Source organism: Cimex lectularius, unplaced genomic scaffold (genome assembly GCF_000648675.2).
Source record: "Cimex lectularius strain Harlan isolate CLEC.00 unplaced genomic scaffold, Clec_2.1 scaffold520, whole genome shotgun sequence".
NCBI lineage: Eukaryota > Metazoa > Arthropoda > Insecta > Hemiptera > Cimicidae > Cimex > Cimex lectularius.
Window position 1 is genome coordinate 1 of NW_019393031.1, and position 20,884 is coordinate 20,884.

Here is a 20,884-nt window from a genome sequence, read left to right on the forward strand (position 1 = left end):
AAACACAAAAGTGTACATTTTCCAATTATTTTGTATTGTTTATACTCACTTAAATACACAGTTTTACTTCAAAACTTTACATTTAAGCAGAATTATCTATTAATTCAGCAGTGAGCAGTAAATACAGTTGATTCTGAATTAATTAATTATGAAAATTAAAAAATGTAAAAAAAAATTTACTAATTTGTGATATAAATTTGACAGATTATAAATTAAGATATAACCTACCTTCTCTCTCCCTTCCTCCCTCTCTCTCTCCCTCTTTCTTTTTTCTCTCTTCCTCTCTCTCAGCGACTTTTCTCTCACTCACTCCTTCCTTCTCTCTGCCACACTCTCCCACTCCCTTTCTATCTCTCCCCCTCTCTTTCTTTTTCTCTCTATCTCCCTCTCTATCAGCGACATTCTCTCTCACTCTCTCCTTCTTTCTCTCTGCCACACTCTCCCTTTCTCTTTCTCTCTCTCCCACTCTCTCTCAGCCACCTTTCTTTCTGCCACACTCTCCCTCTCCCTTTCTCTCACTCTCTCTCTCTCTCTCTCTCTCTCTCTCTCCCACTTTCTCTGTCAATCTCTTTCCTTCGTTCTCTATGCCACTCTGTCTTTCTTTCTCCCACACTGTCTTCTCCCTCCCTCCCTTTCATTCACTCTCTTTCCCTCTCTCTCCATCTCTCTCTCTCGTTCTATATCTCTCTCTCTCTGTCTCTCTCTCTCTCTCTCTCTCTCTCCCTCTCCCACTCTTTCTGTCACTTTCTCTGTCAATCTCTCTCCTTCGTTCTCTATACCACTCTGTCTTTCTTTCTCACACTCTCTCTTCTCCCTCTCTCTCTCTCTGCCACATTTTTTTCTCTACCTCTCATTTTCTCTTTTACCCCTATGTATCTATCTATTAATTCAGCAGTGAGCAGTAAATACAGTTGATTCTGAATTAATTAATTATGAAAATTAAAAAATGTAAAAAAAATATTTACTAATTTGTGATATAAATTTTACAGATTATAAATTAAGATATAACCTACCTTCTCTCTCCCTCCCTCTCTTTCTCTCTCTCTCTCTCGCTTTCTTTCTTTCTCTCTCTCCCTTTTTCTTTTTCTATCTCTCTCCCTCTCTCCTTCTTTCTCTCTGCCACACACTCTCTCTCCCTTTCTCTCTCTCTCTCTCTCTCTCTCTTTTTCCCACTCTTTCTGCCACTTTTTCTGTCAATCTCCTTCCTCCATTCTCTCTGCCACTCTCTCTCTCTCTCTCTCTCTCTCTCTCTCTCTCTCTCTCTCTCTCTCTCTCTCTCTCTCTCTTTCTTTCACACACACTCTCAAAATAAAATGATGCCTCATATATCAATCTTTTTTGTTAGAAGTGTTTGATATCTTGTCTTGCTCTCCTGTGTTTGTACATATTTTGTAAATAATTCTCAAAGTAAGGAGAAATTAACTTTTTAATTTTTATTTATTTTTTGTCAAATTAATCTTATATACGTGGTTTTATTTATTAATGATTTATGAAAAAAAATTGTTTTGTTAGGATTGAGTAGTCATTGAAATCTACCATTGTATTTCAGATTTTGGGTGATGTATCCAGTATAAATAAAATGGAAATCAATCAATCTCTCCCTCTTACTCTTTCTTTCTCTTTACCACTCTCTAGCTATCTGTCTATCTCTATCTATTTATCTATCTGCCTCTATTTATTTATTTATCTATATTTACCTCTCTCTCTCTCTCTCACATTCTCTCTATCTCTCTCTTTCTACCTCCCTCCCTCCTTCCCTTACATACTGTATTTATCTATCTACATCTCCTTTCTGTTTTTCTGCCTGCTTGTGTCTATATCTATTTCTTTCTCTGTGTATTTATCTGAAATATTAATAATTTTTCACTCAGCTGTTAAGAATGGAACCAGGCTCTTTTACTTCAAATAACTCTTATGTACAAGGAACATTGTCTTAAACAAATAAGTGATCGGACTCTAAGCAAACAGAATCGTTTGTTTTGGAGGTGGGAACAATGTGAACACAATCCTACGGCACAGGCAATAAGTACAACATTAAAAAAAAAAAAATATTTGTAAAGTGGATAATTTGATTTTTGTATTTTGTGTTCTGTATTGCATACATATGAAAGCTTAAGTTGAAATTTTGATGTTTTATTTTATAGTAGACAATAATATTTAATAAACAAAATTTAATTATTTCCTCAATTTTTTTCAGGGTGTCCAAACTATATATTTAACGCTTATGGTGTTTGCACATTTTTTGAATATATTCAGATTTGGGCAAAAATCAGCCAGCAAGCTCTACTCGGTGGCGGATTATTTATTTACATCTGTAGCCACACCGATGGCATTTGTAAGTATCTCATTCAATACAACTGTTTGAACTGTTTTTGTAAATTTTTACCATTATCTGGCCCCTTTTTTTAGTGAATACCTACAATATCAATTACTCTGATAAGCTCAGGGTTATCACGTATAAAAGTGACACGGATTGTAGATAAAATACTAATTTTTACAAATCTGTTGTTTTCTGTTTGTTTTTATATCGGAGACTTTTGTTTTAATTTAAAAATTCAAATTTCAAACTTTATATTACTTTTTCCTTGATCTTCCATTCTTAGTTTTTACATAACATAAATATATATATTTTTTTATATGGATTCTCATTTTGAATTTATTTTTTCCAGCTAGTAAGTATAGTATTTTGGGTTCTTTTCACCATTGACCGAGAGCTTGTGTTTCCTAAAGTTTTGGATATGGTAATACCAGTTTGGGTGAACCACTCTATCCATACTTTTAACTCGCTTATTGCGATAGTGGACATGGCCTTAGTCAATCACAAATTCTCGAGCTGGACTAGCTCTTTGAAAGGAACGTTTACTTATTTAGCACTCTACGCCGTATGGTATGCTTTTTATTTCTTAATAATATTTTTTTTGAAACAAAAGTCCTATTTATTTTCAATTGTATTTCTTTAGTTTGTACGGGACTTATTTTCAAACTGGGATTTGGCTCTATCCCGTCCTTAAGGAAATGGACTGGCCAATGAGATTCGCCTTTTCTTTAAGCAATCTTTTCATTGCAGTCTTTATGTTTGCACTTACAAAAGGCGTACATAAAGTATTCTGGGGTAAGTTTAATCTAATAAAACTTTTAAAAAAAAGTTTTCTGTTATGATAATAATTTTTGCAATATTTATTGTAGGAAGTGTAGCTCCAGAGAAAACCAAACGGAGTGGAAAACAGAAGAAAAAGTAGATACGAGTTTGAGTAAATTTTTTAACTTTTTTTAAATTATTTTTTTATTTGTTTAAATTTAAACAATTGTTGGTTGAATATCGAGTTTTTAAATTGTGCTATTTGTTTCTATTTTCATTTTCTACGGTAATGTTTACTAGAAAACTATTTTGCATAATACCTTCATCTTCTTGTAATTTATCAACTTGCTATGAGGAATATTAATCTTTGTGATAATACAAAATTGTTGAAGTCTTGAAATAAAACAGGAAAATAAGGATGTGAACTTTATTCCATGTAGCCAGATTTTTCATCACAGATCAATGTTAAACAACTGTACACTTTTCATTACGAGAGGACAGTTTGTTTAATAATTTGAAAATCTCATTTGTGTGAATTCCATTATTCTAGAACATACACATTCATTATGTAGTAGGTGTATAAAGATTACTGTGTATAGATCAGAAATAAATCATAAACACAAGGTTGTAAGCGTAAAAAGCTATTAAATTATAATCTTTTATGAAACAGGATGTGTACAAACTCCATTATTTAGTTTTGGAGAAAAAAATCTACCTATCAAAAATGATAATGTAAAGATAAAGTTTGGCATGTCTAAGTTTTTTTTAAGCTACAATTGTCATTCATGTGTTTTTCTTGAGTCTGTTTTTATTTTCAAATGAAAACTCAAAAGTGTACATTTTCCAATTATTTTGTATTGTTTATACTCACTTAAATACACAGTTTTACTTCAAAACTTTACATTTAAGCAGAATTAGCTTTACCTAGACCAATTTAGTTCAATTTTTTTTCAAAATTATTCACTGATTTTCTGAAAAATTATTCGATTTTATTGTTCTGCTCTTACAGAATAAAATTTATTTTTTAAAAATTGAATTTTTTTTTAGTTGAAAAATATATGATGTTACTTTTATTTAATGGAGAACTAAATTAAATTATACATCTAAATAAAAATAGCTTTTTCTAGAATAATAGCCAAAGGTTTTGGGTTCGAGTTCCGCTCATGGCAATGTTTTTTCTTCTCAACCACACTTTATATAAAAATTATAAATCACTTTGAATAATTGCTATTTGGTCAGATAAGACCAACTAAATGATATTAATTTTTATATATAGTTATTAGCGCCAGTGGCTCCGTATTTTTTTAATTTGTAAATACAGATGATTGNGTGCCAGCAATAGCCCAGGCAGCTAACCGGCCGGGGGGGGGGAGAAAAAAATCTATTAAAGGCCATTGATAAAAATGAGACACATACTCAACCACTTAATTCGATTAAATGCTGAAACGTTGGAAAAGATCAGAAGATTAAACTACACAATTTTCAAATTAGAATTTTTTTTAAATTAACTTTTCATCAAGGTTTTATCATTGAAATGAACATAAATGCCACTATGTACACAATTTAATTATTAAAACAGCAGATCTATGCAATGAACTTTATCATGGATGGAACAGTACATACATACCATACACAGACACCAGTACATACAGATGCACAGACAACAGTAAAAAATTTATATTCACATTTAGCTCCTATGTTGCCTGTCAAACACTCAACAAAATAAAGCTCAACTGTATGCTGAATTTAAACTAAACATGCAGAAAAAAAAAATTTTTTGGCTGAAATATCAGGTCTAAAACAATTAAAATGCTTTTACTATTTGCATATCAAATTCGATTCTTCCCATCACTCCTATTTTCTCACGCAACCCTTTTCCCCCGACTATTTATAATGAAATAATCAACATAATCAAACTCTGGTTAATCTGCTAGCTCATAAGACAAAAAAAATCACATTCAATCTTTCATTGAGAAGATTTAGATTGATTATCAATTTCCCAAGAACCCTACAAAGTGTTAACTACCTTAAGGATGGTAAATTTTTTTCAGGCTTGGTTATAAAAATGGGTGGACTCCACAATAAATTTTTTACTGTAAGAAAGACAGGCAGGTCACCAGTGACATCGAAAAAAGAATCTCCTGTTATTTTTTGGGCAAAAACCAGGGGTGTTTAGTAAAAATGAGAAAAGACTTTTTGACTTTGGTGACATTCGGTACTATGTTAATACCTTCCTCAGGCTTCTACACCCACAAAATAACGCAGGATGCAACTAAGGCAAAGAAAGTATGTAAATGCCTAAGATCAGTGCTCTTGCCATAGTATTGGACTACATTAGATCTGCTTACATCAAATTGGACAAGGAAATTTTTAAGAATGGTCAATAAACTCCCAAGTGAGACATTATTGACATGACTAACATTTAACAAGAAACCTGTTAGTTTTAACTTGTAATAAATCAATTACTGCAACATGAGGCTTAATTTTCTCTTGAGGAATGCAGTATGAAAGACCTGAATATGGCAAAACAGTCCATAGCAGAGGTATGCAGAACAAAAATTACAATCCTTGCTCATTAAGCAACATCAAGTATCACACTCAATACAATTCATTTTAATCCATATATGTTTAGTTGTCATAATTGACATTATACTTTTTACCTAAGGTGGTTGAGATGAAAAAACCACTATCACGAGGGGATTCGAACCCACCTTGAAAATATGAAAAAAAGAGGGAAAATTCAAAAGGTTGTAGGTTGAGATGAGGAGTTGGTGTCTGAACAGAAAGTGATTAGAGCAGCGGCATAGCATATTCAGCAGAAGGTCGTGGGTTTGAATCCCTCTTGACACTGATTTTCTCATCTCAACCAAGTTCTTAGATAAAAAGTATAATCAATTATAATAATTCATTTGTTCAGGAAGATGGTGGTAAGGTGATATCTGACAAGCCAAGACAGCAAGAATAGACGAACCAAAGGGGCGTCGGTGGCAACGGTTTAGGCATTGACACTGCGCTCATCACTGTAAGGTAAAGGTCCCGGGTTCGAACCCAGTGGCCTTGCATTCAAGCCTGATATACTTACAAATGGGCTTTTTTCAAAAACACCGGCACCCCAAGGGTTGGAAAAAAAAGCCAATCATCAGGACTTTGATACAAAGTATATAAATATGAACATCTACAAAATTGAATTCTACATCGTGGTTGGTGTTTCTATCTTATTTCAAACTGGCCTTCTCTGATATTTTAAAAATCTAAATTTGTTACAAGTTCCTCCTCGGACCGTTGACAATCCACCCTGGCTATCTGGGGTTGTGGAGATTTTTTTTTTCCATGGCTGCTTCATCTCCAAAAATAAAATAGTCAGGTACCACACTGTTTTTTCCTTTCCTTTTCAGAAAACAGTGAACCCTCAGGTGAAATAAAAAAAATAAAAAAAAATAAAATAAAATATCAATGTCCTCTGTATTGTGACTAAAATGTAAAAAAAAAGAAACTGTGCACGCGCTGGTTGGTCGCAATAAAAATAAAATAAAATACTATCTTGTTAACTGTTGCTTGATTTTCTCGACAACCATGGAGGAGAGCCATTTATAGCTAAAACCTGCAATAACTCTGGCCAAAGGTAAAACAGAATCCTAGTCTATTAATTACCTTCGGGGCTCTGTCCAAACCCTGGATGATGTGTCGCATTAAGGATGTGGGGGGAGACACTCGCGTTATTTTGAACGTGATAATTAACAAAACGGGAAAAAAAAATGTTTCTTGAAAATAAGAGAAAAACTGAAAGAAAACCACTCTTGGAGGCTAATTAATAGTGGACTGATTGGAAGCAACACGGAAGCGCACAGGACAGGATTGTGGGGAGGGAACAGAGCTACGATAAATTCTAGATTAGCGGCATTTCGGAAATAAAATAAACAATTATAATTTGTGATATTTGGCGCGAACAGAAACAGTCAGAAAACAAAATTGCATAAAAGTTAATGAAAGTTTAAACCTTGTCCCGGTCATTTTCCTTCTCGTTCCAGGGCATTTTTTTTAATAGAATGTAGAATTTTGGGGTATAACCATACCATTCATATGCTATTTATACGTACTTTCTTTGGATGAAATGATTATTTACTCGACGGTTGTCAGAAAATGAATTATCGCTTCTGCACCTGCAGTACCTAAACGTCGAGACCAATCTTCTTCAGAGGTATTTTGAGTTTGCACTCTCACAGAAGTATGAGTGTGTTTCTTCCTTCTTTCAAGTACGTACTTTGTGTTTTATTTTTTACCTTCTACTTTGATGTATTATTTTTGTAAATTCCTGTCCTGAAGAATGGGTCTTTGTGTCTACCAGATTCTATCGGGTCTTAAAATAAGTCTGTGATCTGTGATTTTTTATGATAGATTAAATAAAAATTTCAGATATTTGTGAACAGATTAATCAATGATATATGATGACTATATGTTACCATCTTCAATGGAATCTTGTAATTCCCTCCTTCCAGTTTTTCAGGTTTTTGAAAAATGAACACCTTAGTGTGTTTTCTGCAATGCTCAAGTGAGGTAATTTTTTTTCTTTTTAATTGTTTTGCAGACCTGAAACAAGTGCAGTGTTCCTGTATGACAGGTCGAAAAATTGCAATCAAATATATTAAGAAAATTACACAAATTCTTCATCCACATAGACAATTGACATGTTTGATAAAATAAAACTATAATTGGTAAAGAAGAAACAATAAAAAAAAAAAAGAACAATTATAATTTTATGATTTATTTTACAACTAAAATATGAAGCTTTTATTCTTTTTTTAAACAGAATATCCAGTATAATTCTGGCAATGAAATTTATACAAAAGGAAAGATGTATTCTAAAACCCTAAATTTGATTAATTAAAGACAGACAACTTTTAAGGCACTTGACACAGCAGGGGACCAGAAAAAGCATACCTTCTGGTTCCTCTTCATATGGAATTGACGTTTACAAAAGCTCAATATTAATGTTTCAAGTCATAGTCTTTGATATCAAATCAATTTATTCCTAATCTGTAATAAATGCGAGTGAACTCACAAAAATTATTAAAATTGGACTCCAATTTTGGTGCAAAAAAAAAAATTAAAACAAAAAGAAAGAAAACTATATACAATATGCTAAATACAAAGAAAGCATTGGTTATCAAATCAGTAACTGCTTTCACAAGCTTATATGATTTCATATAACTTTAAATAATGAATAGGATAAGCAATTAAGTAGGTAAAACTACTCGAGGTACTTTAGTTACAATAACTTATATGCAGTAAGTACTAAATTTCTCATGGTACGGATTTCATATTCAAGTGTATATAAAATAAAGTTATATATAATTACTTCAAAGCAGTAATCATAAAGGTGAACAAGAAACTCATAAATAATTATAACAGGTAAGTTATGGCAATAATTTACACAATAAATAGTGTTAAGGAAAAAACTTTCAAATATTTATTTTTTTATGTGGTTAGCTATAGTTGTCCACATAGCGTTTTTATTCTTCGATAGACACTCCTATTGGAATGGATGTTGTAAATGTTGGGGTTTCGAGTTCTTCATGCTTTTTCAGTTTCATTCCCTAAAAACGATGAAAAATTGAATAAAAATGAATAATCCAGGCTTCTATGATTATAGGGATAAATTAATACCTGTTGGTGTTTGTAGTGGTTTATTATATCTTGATCAGCGGGGCAGCTCTCAGTAAACGCATCCAGCTGATACATATTCAGCATATAACGCCATAAGTGGTTCAATTCAATTGGAATTTCAAAATCCATGAAATATTTTCCTAGAAGGACAAGTCAATTTTATACATTTCTCTAAGATACACAACACCAGATAAAAATTAATAAGATGAAAAAAGTTTAAAAAATATAAATAAAGATGTTTTTAGATGGCTCATTGTCATAACAGAATGCCACTTAAATGATTCAATAATATTTTATCTTTTTTTTTTTTTTTTTTTTTTTTCAATTTTATCTAACCTGCCACTCTAATATGCTGTAGCCTTGGCATGAGCTCACAATCGAAACAACACATGGTGTCTCCAGTCAAAAATCTTGTCGCTTTTTTTCCAAGGTGATCGTTTATTTTGCGTAGGTGACTAAGAAGATTGTTTGTCGTGACATCGTTTTTGTTTAAAAGCATTAGTTTGAGTTTCTAAAAGGAAAATTCATAACTGATTTTTATTGAAAAAATTAATTACACTAGTTAATACTTACGCTGTATAAGTTCTCGATCAAAGAAGCTACTTCTTTATCTTGGACGAAAAGATTGTGACCTCCAGGGACGTTCTTCATGATGTGCCTTTCAATTTTCTCATTTTCGAGCACTGCTAGTCCGTTATCGATCAAAATCGGCGGAGGCGTTGCTTCAAAATTAGTTCTAAAAATGATTATTAGGAAATTATACAGGGAACTATATAAGGAAATAATGAAAATTAATAATGCTTTACCTAAAATCCGGTGGTGGTTTTTGCATATCTACCGTTGTGACTTTTAAGGAGATAGTCTTCAGTTCAGCCAAAAGGTAAAGATCCATAAAATACTCCTGGCAGAATAGGCATGCTCCTTTCCTTCTTCCATCAATCGTGGAAGCCTGAAAACGAAAATATTTTTAAAAATACTAGAATAAAATTAATTCAAAAGTTTTACACAAGAAATTTAAATTTTTTTAAAAATTGGGAAATATTTCAATGAAGTGTGTGAGAGGTTGATCATATTTCGATATTTTATCGCCCTCTATTTTGCATTTTTATGCTATATTTCACAATCTTCAATGGTTGGTTTGTGCATTACTTTGTCAACTGTTTTTCCGATCAGATTTTTAAAATGTGAAGGAGAGCCTTAGATCTTTTAATGTTTTTGATGGACTAGACTCATTTGTTCCTGGTTGTGTTATTAAACTATCAGTGTTTGTCAGTTCATTTTCTTTTCGTATCTGAATTTAACTTTATATAATGCTAAACCAATAAGAACAGGCAGATAATGATGATCAAAGAAGTTCAAGAGGGAGTTTTTAATTACGTAAAGTAATTCCTGCCATATTGGAGGACTTAATGTCCAAATACCCATTGGGTTTTGCAGGTTCCAGAAACTGCAATATTTTTTTCCAAATTAACCCAAATAACATTCCAAGAGCTATGTTGAGATTCAAACCAAGAACCGCTAGCATGGCAAATATGAGTTGAAGACAAACCACTTGGCCACCACAGTATTTTAAAGTTCTTAATATGTTATAGATTTTATACAAAAAATAAATAAATAAATAAAAAATATGGCTGACAAACTACATAGATCATTACTGGTCCTCTTTTTTTCCCTTGCCTTTCTTGTATTTCAATCCAACTAATTTATTTTCCTGTTTTTCCAGCCAAGTTATGATCAGACCGATTAGGTAACATGTTCCTTTGCATTAGTTTAAATCAGGCTGGTGACCAACTCTCCCTTTTCTTTATTCTATTGCTTGCTTGCTCTGTATCTCAGGGCTCTGTCAAATTGTGTAAAAGATAGCAAACACAAATAAACATAAAAATGGAAACAGGATAAAACATGACAGTCTGGTTAGCATTCACCCCTGAGTACTCGATATTCCTCGAGGGGAGGACAAGCCGTTTCATTTGCGCTAATAAATTATATTCACACTACCCCCATTGTTTTCGTTATTCCTTGAATTGGGGATAAGCATCTCCATTTGCGATAATAAATCACACTGACAATAACCCAGAGTACTCAATAATCCTCGAGGCAAGTGGGGGATAATTCCATTCACGCTAATAAATACATTCTTTACAATTAATAACACATATCACAAACATAAAGGTACAAATATCTAAGCAGGTAAAATTATTTGTGGGCCTGAGATATATCAAGTTGAGTATGACCTTATAACTTTACAACACGTAAGCATGAATAGAACAAACCAATGTTCAAAAATATATTTTTTGAATCAACTTATTCAATTTATTACTTGTGTAATGTAAACCCAATTCAAAGTCTTACTTTTTTCATTTTCTAGTGATATCTGCTTATTTTCAAAACCATCAGAGGTTGATTTTATTAATTAATATTATTGGGAATATATTTTAATCGAATTTAAGCTTTTATTATATAATTACTCAATTAATTATACACAATTTTTTCTAAATGAAAAATTTGTATCACAGGTGTGGTTCTAACCCATGACTTTCAGCTAAAGTTGCTGCTGCTCTATCACTTGAGCGACCATGACTTCGATCATCCATGCCACAATCTTCCCATTTCGAAAAAAATTGTGTATAATTAATTGAGTAATTATATAATTGAAAATAAGTTGATAAGTTAGTATTAAGCTTTTATTGTTCATTTCTAGTGTTAATTTATCTTTTTAACACTTAGACCACCATGTTTGAGACATACATAGATAATGATCTGTACAGCTAGTAACTTTTTTTTTGATGGTGGGATAAAAATCAAGTTTATATTTAAAGAAATATGTAATCAATACACAAATTTAATAAAAATATCATAAAATTAATCAGGAATCAATAAAGAAAAAGACAGGAAAAAGAAAAGTTGGATAAACAAGTATACAAAATTACTCAATTAATTATACACAATTTTTCAAAATGAAAAATTGTGTATAATTATTGAGTAATTATATAAGTAAACATAAACTGATCAAATTATTAAAAAGTTAGTATTATACAAAATGTTATAAAATGTCTCTCCTTGCTTTTAGGAGGGTTTTTCTTTCAGGTTCCGAAAAAAAAAAAACACTGAATAAAAATATACTAGTTGGAACATAGTTGTTACCCGATATATGGACACCTATGAGGGGACATAGGCTGACTGAAGACAAATTGAGCCTTGAAAACTCTGGTCACCAGCAGATATTTGATTCAGGATTTGTTGCCCCGAAGATTCAAGTTTTAAGCTAAAAAAAATAAAGCTGGATTGACAGTGAACGATCCAACGAACGATCCACCAATACCAACATCTTTTGGGTCAATAAACTTTCACGATTACAAAGCCCTGAACACATTTTCCAGATAATAAATAATCTATTATGCAACACACAATGATATGTTTCATAAAAAGCTGTAATAACTTAGAAGATATCCACTCGGTACATTGAGCTTTACTTCTTATATTCTCGAGGCCATGGTTATCAATTATTTTTATCAATCAAGGATCTAAGAAATTTTATAAAAGTCGAAAAAAAAGTTGAATGTTTAAAAGGTTGCTGTTTCAAAGGCAATAGAGGAGGAATGGCAAGAAGAGATTATTTTTCACGGATCCATTAAGTTATTCAACATGAGTCATGTCTAACAATATAACTGTCCTTGGATCGGAAAGCAAACAGACCTGCAGATGGGCCTGAATGTTTGAACCACTGTCATGCGCTATCACCGGGTGAATTTTATGGGCTGCGGTCTTTTCACACGTTATGAAATTCTATGTTCCGACCCGACGGACGACACTTCAATAAGGGGTTTTTCAACCGGCACGCAAAACATCGTGGTGTACTACGTTCCAAGAAACACCCCCCTCGCTACGAAATTCTATACACGAATTGTAAAAACGTGAAACAAGATCGATTTTTACAAAGGGGAAAACGCTAAAAATCTCTGGCCGTAAACAGATAATGAACAACCTCGCATACCGAAAGGCGATTGCTTTAAATTGATGAAGCATTCTTAGAAACGGCTGCGAGCAAGCGTATGCAATCTTAACTTCGATTTGAATAGCTTTCATCCATCGTGAGATCATCGCTTAGACAAATTTTCAACAAAATTGTTTGAACGTCAATCAAATTATAAAGTTTACATGTTGAAAAAAGAAAAAACCTAAGGAAATCTCTCGCCATGAAATAAAAAGGATTTCACAAAATGAAAAAACAAGATTTTGCTTGGAAAATTGATAATTAAGGATAACTGATATCAGACTCTTCTGATTGACAGCCGTGCGAGCAGAAAGAGAAAAATTGAAATCGGATAAATAAATTTATAAGAGGACAAAGACTGAAAGAAAGAAAAAAGAAAGAAAGAGAGAATGAGAGTGTGAGAAAGAAAGAGGAGAGAGAGAGAAAGAAAAGTGAGTGGCAGTGAGTGAGAGATAGAAAGGGAGAGGGTGAGAAAGATAAAGGAAGAATGAGAAAGTGACAGTGAATGGGAGAGAGAGAAAAAGAGCGCGAGAATGGGAGTATGAAAGGGAGAAAGAGAAAGAGAAAGAGAGAGAGAGAGCGGAATTGTAAGAATGAGTGATAAGATAATTAAATTTAGAGAAATAGTACATTGATAAAGAAAGAAAGAGTGATATGAAAAGATAAAGAAAAAAAGAAAGGCAGACAGAGAGAAGAGGGAGAGAGAGGAATTGTAAGAATGAGTGTTAGATAATTAAATATAGACAAATCGTGGCATTGATAAAGAAAGAGAGAGGGAAAAAGGGAAAAAGAGAAAATGAGAGAGAGAGAGGGGGAGAGAGAGAGGGGAGAGAGAGAGAGAGAGAGAGAGAGAGAGAGAGAGAGAGAAATTGTAAGAATGAGTGATAAGATAATTAAATATAGAGAAATAGTGCATTGATAAAGAAAGAAAGAGTGAGATGAAAAGATAAAGAAAGAAAGAAAGAAAGGCAGACAGAGAGGAGGGGGAGAGAAAGAGGAACTGTAAGAATGAGTGATAGATAATTAAATGTAGAGAAATCGTGGCATTGATAAAGAAAGAGAGAGGGAAAAAGAGAAAATGAGAGAGAGAGAGAGAGAAAATGAGAGAGAGAGAGAAAGAGAGAGAGAGAGAAAGAGAAAGAGAGAGAGAGAGAGATTGTGATTGTGAATGAGGGAGAGTGAGAGAGAGAACTCAACCACCGACAAAACGCACACAAATAAAAATTCAAATTCAAATTACGGTAGAAAAACACAGTCGTGAGAACTGGGTTTATAAAAGAAGCAATTCACTTGATTCAGCTTAAGAATGAAAAATTGCTTCTAAAACCTATTAAACTGTTTCATCCTAGTTGAAAACCCGCAGTTCTGCACAAAAATATGACACATGTTAGCATAAAATGATCAGTTTTTGTTATTAGCACCACTCGAAATGTGCAACGCCGTGTCAGTAGAATTTTACCCTGAAGTCATCACTATTGTTAGACGTTCTTACAAGTTCTAAATATAAATCTACAAGTATTAATTTTGTTTCTGTTTTTATTAATCCGACCTGTAAAGCAAAACGAAATATGTAAAGCTATACATAAAACAAATAAATAATAAAATTCTTATGAACTCAGATTTCATTGATATTTCGATTTCAGAAATTCATTATTCTCCTGTTACATTGTATCACGTAACTTCGAGTGACTGAACAAAATCTAAAACAAATCGATGGGAAAAAAAGGATGTTGTTTAAATTACATTTTTCAAGCTTAAACATTGTTGTTGTTTTTTTACAAAACACTAATTAAAAAAGGAATTGTTGCAAATTATAAATTGGCAAACAAATCGGTACCAAATTAAATAAAGTTTATTGTATTTGATATATATAACAAAAACCATAACCTTATTAGACTCAGGGTATAAACCAAATCAAGCGAATTGTGAAATTATACCGGGTTGAAAAGAAAACTAGGATCGTCAGCAATTTGATCAGGAATAGCGGAATAGGCTGACCATGGTCAGTTTTGACCACACTGAAAAATACGCGCGTGAAAAAATTAAGTTTACATTTCGTAAGGTTTCTTTCCCAATTCGTTTATCTCGCATCTTTAAACAATTAAAGCAAATCGATTTTTTTCCCTTCAGAAAATCTTCAATTGTGCTTTTATCTATTTTAGTTGTCGACTAGGAGAGCGGGATTAGAATCTATCACAGCACTCACGTTTATGGTAATGAAGGATGATGGAGAAAGTTTAAGAAAATAATGTTTATATAATGCTAGTCTTATAAGAATGTTAATTTTTCTTTTCTTTGGCCCAATAGTAGAAAATTACTTGTACATACTTATAAACTCGGGGAAAACATATTCATGCAAAAATTTCTATTGTAACTTTCTTCTTTCAATAAAATTAACTATTGTAAGATTTCCTATTCCGGTCTTCTGGGTTAAACGTGAAGTTTGCTACTGTGGCCCAGCATGACCAGAAACTGCCAAACTACAAATGGACTGAATAGAATAGGTTGCAGAACCCACCACTGATGATACGAGTAGCTGAAACGCGACTGACAAAGAGCGAGGATATGCGGAACAAAATGATTGGAAACGACTAAACTACAAAGAGACCGGGGTTTAAGCAGGAGAGACACCGGCAAACTGCCCAATGAAATTAGGAAGAAGTTTAAACGTATCTAGCAGGCCAAAACAGCGAGCAGGACCAAAATGTTTGGGAACTACCAAACTACTAATAGACAGGGTTGTACTGAAGGTGAAGCACCGATAAACCCACCACTGATGATAGCAGAAAGCTATTTGTCCGACTGACCTAATTGATTGGGAACGACCAAACTACAAATAGTCTGAGTTGTAAGCAGGGTGAAGCACCAACGAACCTACAACTGAAGCTAGTGAGAAGCTTAAACGTGTCTGACAGACAAAAACAGAGAGGATATGCGTACTAAAAAGATCTGGAACGACCCAAACCTACAACTGAAGCTAGTGAGAAGCTTAAACGTGTCTGACATACAAAAACAGAGAGGATATGCGTACCAAAAAGATCGGAAATGACCAAACTACTAATGGACGGCGTTATACACAGGGTGAAGCACCGAAAACCCCACCACTGAAACGAGAGAGAAGCTTAAACGTGTGACAGACCAAAACAGCGAGGATATGCGGATCAAAATGATCGGGAACTACCAAACTACTATTGTACAGGGTTGTACTGAAGGTGAAGCACCGAAAAACCCACCACTGATGACAGCAAAAAGCTATTTGTCCGACAGACCTAACTGATCGGGAACGCCCAAACTACAAATAGTGTGAGTTATAAGCAGGGAGAAGCACCAACAAACCTACACCTGAAGCTATGGAGAAGCTTAAATGTGTTTGATAGACAAAAACAGCGATGACTTGCGGACCAAAATGATCGGAAACAGACCAAATTGATCGGGAATGACCAAACTACAAATAGTCTTGAGTTGTAAGCAGGGTGAAGCACCAACGTACCTACAACTGAAGCTATTGAGAAGGTTAAATGTGTCTGACAGACAAAAACAGCGAAGACAAGCGGACCAAAATCATCGGAAACGACCAAATTACTAATAGTCTGAGTTATAAGTAGAGTGAAGCACCAACAAACCTACCACTGAAGCTAGTAAGAAGCAGAAACGTGTCTGATGCGTTTAATATACCAAAAACAACGAAAATAGGCAGACCAAAACCCCACAAAAGGAGAAATGCCTGAATGTCCCTTTTTTAATTTATATATGCGACCACCTTGCTTATATCCCTGACCAAGTGTGATCAGAAATAAACAAAGTGCAAATAGTTAGGAATATAAGCCGGGCAAAGCACCACACAATCATTTATAATTTGGCCGTTTCAGATCATTTTGTATCTGTCAGATGTGTTTCGGTATTTCGCTATCTGAGATGGGGCATAAGAAGGACGAAGTACCGACTAAGCTAAAGACTAGTCAAAGACTTGCTTGACTAGCTAAAAAAGCCTCTCACAGACCAAAACTACATTAATTCTTATTAATTTGTCTAGGAAATCCAGTTAATAAGTATCATCAAGCTTCTCGGAATAGATCTGCAGCAGCTTTATTTTCTATTAAACTCAAAATTTATTGGTCATCAGACCAATTTGAATATTTGGTTGTGAACTTAATGATAAACATCAATGACCAAGACAAGTCGAGCAAAAATGCAAAATTGACTACACCAATTTTTACATCTATATGTAAAAATGGACTGAACTTAAAGACTGATGTCATCTCTACTGCACACATTAACCCAAACCAAAATGCTTGCACAATGACGAAGATTAAAGAAGAAAAGACCCAATGATATTGCTAGATGGCTAGAAACTATCATGCAGATACCACAAACAAATGTTATCCTCTAATCATAAGCACTATCACTGAAGCATAGCACCACATATCAATTAAGGAGGCCGTATCGTTCCTAACTAAAAATTGTTTTAAGCCAAACTATGTAATATTGAAGATTAAATAAGCCCAACGATATTGGTAATGGACTCAAACATCAACTAATTCATTTGAAGATATCTTCTTGGGGTCTGAAGAATGGTGGACATGTACCTTGGTCGTTTCCGATCATTTTGGTCTGGCTGACTTCGATGTTTGATCCCAAGTCCACCACTAAACGCCGAAAAGCTAAATCGCATCTCATAGGCCAAAATAGCAAGTATAGGGAGAGAAAAATGATCGGAAACGACCAAGATCTAATTTATTGACATATTCTTATAATAACCTACAACTTATATTATCCTCCAATGCTAAGGACTGTCATATGTCAATTAAGTCATTTCTTGCTAGAAAATGTTTTAGCCCAAACTAAAACTTGACTCTACATCAAGATGAGATTTTTTTTACAATGGATACCAGGAACTCCCTCCTGAGCACTGCAGCTTTACAGTTTATTGTACTTTATCCCAGGCTCCATTTTTGGCGGCTCGCAACACAAGTGTGAATTTGAGCCCCCGGTGTGCCTGTGTTCTTCCATCTAAGAAACTCATTTTTGAAGGGGGTTGGGACCAAATTCAGGGTCGCTGAGATCTGATCCCGCTCCTTCCATTGATGAGTGCCGTGTCAATTTCTTTCAATTGCGGCCACCGGTCCCCTTAGCCGTCAGAAAAAGTCCAGAGGCGACGGTGGGGATCGAACCCACGACCACGGGATCTACTAGCCGAGAATCTGACGCCTTAAGCTCTCGGCTACCGCGGCCCCCCTAAGATGAGATTCACTCTTGAGGTATGCAGGATGGTGAACGTGTAGCATGGTCGTATCTGATCATTTTATTCTGGCTATGTTTTGTTCACGAAAAGTCGAACCGCGTCTAGCAGTCAATATTGATCGGAAAAAACAAGGCTCAACTAAATCATTCATATATTCTTCTATACACCTACAACTTGTCATCTAATGGAAGGACTGTCACGTGATAAAAGCCTTATAACAAGTCATATGTCAATTTAAAGCAAAACTACAACCTTTCTTTAGCCGTATTAATACTGTGTAATACATTATAAACAATGAAGTTAACTATTTAAAAAAATTAAATTGTGTGTTGGGCAATAAAAGAAATCTATATTAATCCATTCAAGATTTCACCTCCAGATTGTTATCTGAATTATCTGATGCAATAAATACTCCAGCTTATGAAAGAAGTTCAAAGGAGAAGTACGTTTAAATTAAAACGATTTAAATTTAGTTATTGTAATTCCAAGGATTCTACATGTTTAAATGTGCCTGTTGCGCAAAGCGAGATATGTTTATGACATCACGGTTTTTACCCGGACTGAAGTCAATGTTGAGTGGGGTCCTCATCGCTAACTAGTTTTTCCGTTACCTTTGACTCATGGGTAAAACATCTCTTCCCTCGGGACAGGGTCTTATGCCTGGAGAAACCGGGGCGTTTCCACCGTGCCCAGTGAGTCAAGTGGCATCTTGTGTACTCGTTGCGATTTCTCTCCCACGCCACAGGCCCGTTCTCTTTCTTCCATTAACATTCACTTTTTCATTATACGTACTACTATTTCCACTGCTTTTGTCGAGACTTTCTTTCTCAAGAGTTGATGGTAGAAGTATCGCTAGGGTCACAAGGAAGGAAGCAATTATTTGGTCATTTAGCAAGCAGGCGAATATATAAAACTACTTAAGTTCTGTTTAAAAAAAGGTAGACTTAGGAACACTCAGCAAAATTCAAAGAAGAGGAGCATAGAAGTTTAAATTGTTAGATTACTTTGGCTTATCGTACATTCGAAACTGACAGGAAGTATTTAGATGAAAGATCAGATGAAAAGATTTAAATATCAAAAAGTTCGTGGACTCCCCACTTGCTTAGTTTATTCTAATCCAGATAAAGTAGTCGTAAGGACTGTGGTGCATAAAAAATACGACCCTGCACTTGACGATGGTTAAAAGCTATATAAAATTACAATTTTCACGATCATAAAAATGTTAAACTAGCATTGGCTCACTAAGAAACACTATACTGAAGACTCAAGTAGGATGATTTTTTGTAAAACATATACTGGGGCAACCGACAACTTGGTCCATTTCAGCCCAGATCGCATGCGAAATATTACAACACACATTCAATATGCATTCACACAAATAAATACATTGATTTATTCTATTTGGTAGATGGAGTACAAACTGTTCCTGCATCGACCTGCATACAATAACAAACTAATCTAATTGGGGTGGATGGGGTACTTTTATAAATATTCCGCCATTTACCCGTCACATACACAGCTCGAGGGGCGATATGGATGTTATTCCACCATCAGCCCCTCCCCATTCACTCTAATAAATACACTCGCTCATACAAAACACAGAAACACAAAACACATATTTTGAAGGCTATATACAATAAAACATGCCCAATTCCCCTAAAAAGCGGAACAGGGGACCCTGAAGCTCGCCACCGTGTCCGAGAACCATTCTTAAATCCGGCACCATGCCTACACGCTCTCTGTAAGGAGCCAAGGCATGACACGCCCTGTTAAGTGGGACACATCGAGCAACCTTTCTCTGCATAAGGGGCACCTGCGCGGGGGTGTTGCCTTAAGATTTCTGAAAACAGTGTTTATTTCAAGCCCTACAAAAATTATTTATTACAGTTCGTTTTCTTTTAATTATATCCATAAGACGTTAGATACAAAACATACCGCTAAGAGAAATCGAAAGATAAGAAGACCTTTCAGAAGGCCATCACCGAGTGGTACCAAATCCAGGTTCCAAGCAAATTAAAATCCTGTTTAATAACCGAAATGTACCAAATAGAAGAGTACGAAAAAGAAAATCTAAGAAAATTTGACCTTGTTTTCGGTCTGAGATCAAAAAGCGTTTTGGCTAAACGCCACACTGAAGATCTCTTTGTACAATTCACCCACTCGAGAATGAAGCTAATTTTACTTTTTTTCTTTATAACTCGGTAGCTTTTTTATTGGCTTCCGTACCCTTTATAGTGGCCCCTCGGTTATATAAAACTTTTATTGTTAGGTTAATACGCCTGTTCTTCTTCTTCACGTACGTTATTTTCACCTACACTTAATGTCCAGTCAACACTGCAACGATATCTTTGTACTTGGGGAGTATGTTCATTTTGGTCGGCCTGTTCTCTGTCAGACCCAGCACTGGAGATCACTCCACAGGCTGCAAAATGCATGTTAAGTTTCTTTCTGCTCTGCTGTTGCATCAAGTTTGAGCTTAGGCGAGACTTTCTTTACAGGCTTTTGTCATTGTCCTGGGATGTTGTTCTTTATCAAATCAACGATGCTCCCTACATAGAATGGTTCTGACCGTTTTGACCTGTCCTATTCACTATTGACCTTCCCTGGCTTAAGTGGCTCCTCTATCAGCCTCTTTGTTACCCTTCTGTCCACCGCGTCCCTCATTCCAGACAAGAGGCAGTTTGTCCTTATTTATTTCCCACTGCACTCATATTCTTCATATTCATATTCCGTGATTCTCTAGGTGAGGCCACTTTGAGCACAGATTGCCTTTAATGCCAAATCTTTGATCTTTTTTGCTAAGTTTCAGCACGAAATAGCGAGGCGAGTTTTCCAAGAGCTTAAGAGCTTTTTGCACTGCGTCAATCAGGTAGAAAGTACTGTTCTCCTCGACATGTTCCCTTCA

The 20,884-nt window shown here is 34.6% G+C and overlaps 2 protein-coding genes across 2 annotated transcripts in view; one reads left to right on the plus strand and one right to left on the minus strand.

The window, feature by feature from the left end:
* The first annotated feature begins 2,171 nt into the window (after positions 1–2,171).
* On the plus strand, positions 2,172–3,509 carry LOC106670246 (androgen-dependent TFPI-regulating protein-like). Its single transcript, XM_024229842.1, has 4 exons — positions 2,172–2,335; positions 2,670–2,887; positions 2,961–3,112; positions 3,187–3,509. The coding sequence occupies exons 1-4, from the start codon at positions 2,225–2,227 to the stop codon at positions 3,237–3,239; spliced, it is 534 nt and encodes a 177-aa protein (XP_024085610.1). The 5' UTR covers positions 2,172–2,224; the 3' UTR covers positions 3,240–3,509.
* Positions 3,510–7,882: 4,373 nt separating this feature from the next.
* Positions 7,883–20,884, minus strand: part of LOC106670249 (chloride intracellular channel exc-4) — a 34,130-nt gene continuing 21,128 nt past the window's right edge. The window contains exons 2-6 of the mRNA XM_014400421.2: positions 9,550–9,692; positions 9,317–9,479; positions 9,080–9,254; positions 8,744–8,883; positions 7,883–8,673 (exon numbers count right to left, since the gene is read on the minus strand). Coding sequence (XP_014255907.1) covers positions 8,590–8,673; positions 8,744–8,883; positions 9,080–9,254; positions 9,317–9,479; positions 9,550–9,692 — 705 coding nt within the window. The 3' untranslated portion in view covers positions 7,883–8,589. The remainder of the gene's footprint in view (positions 8,674–8,743; positions 8,884–9,079; positions 9,255–9,316; positions 9,480–9,549; positions 9,693–20,884) is intronic.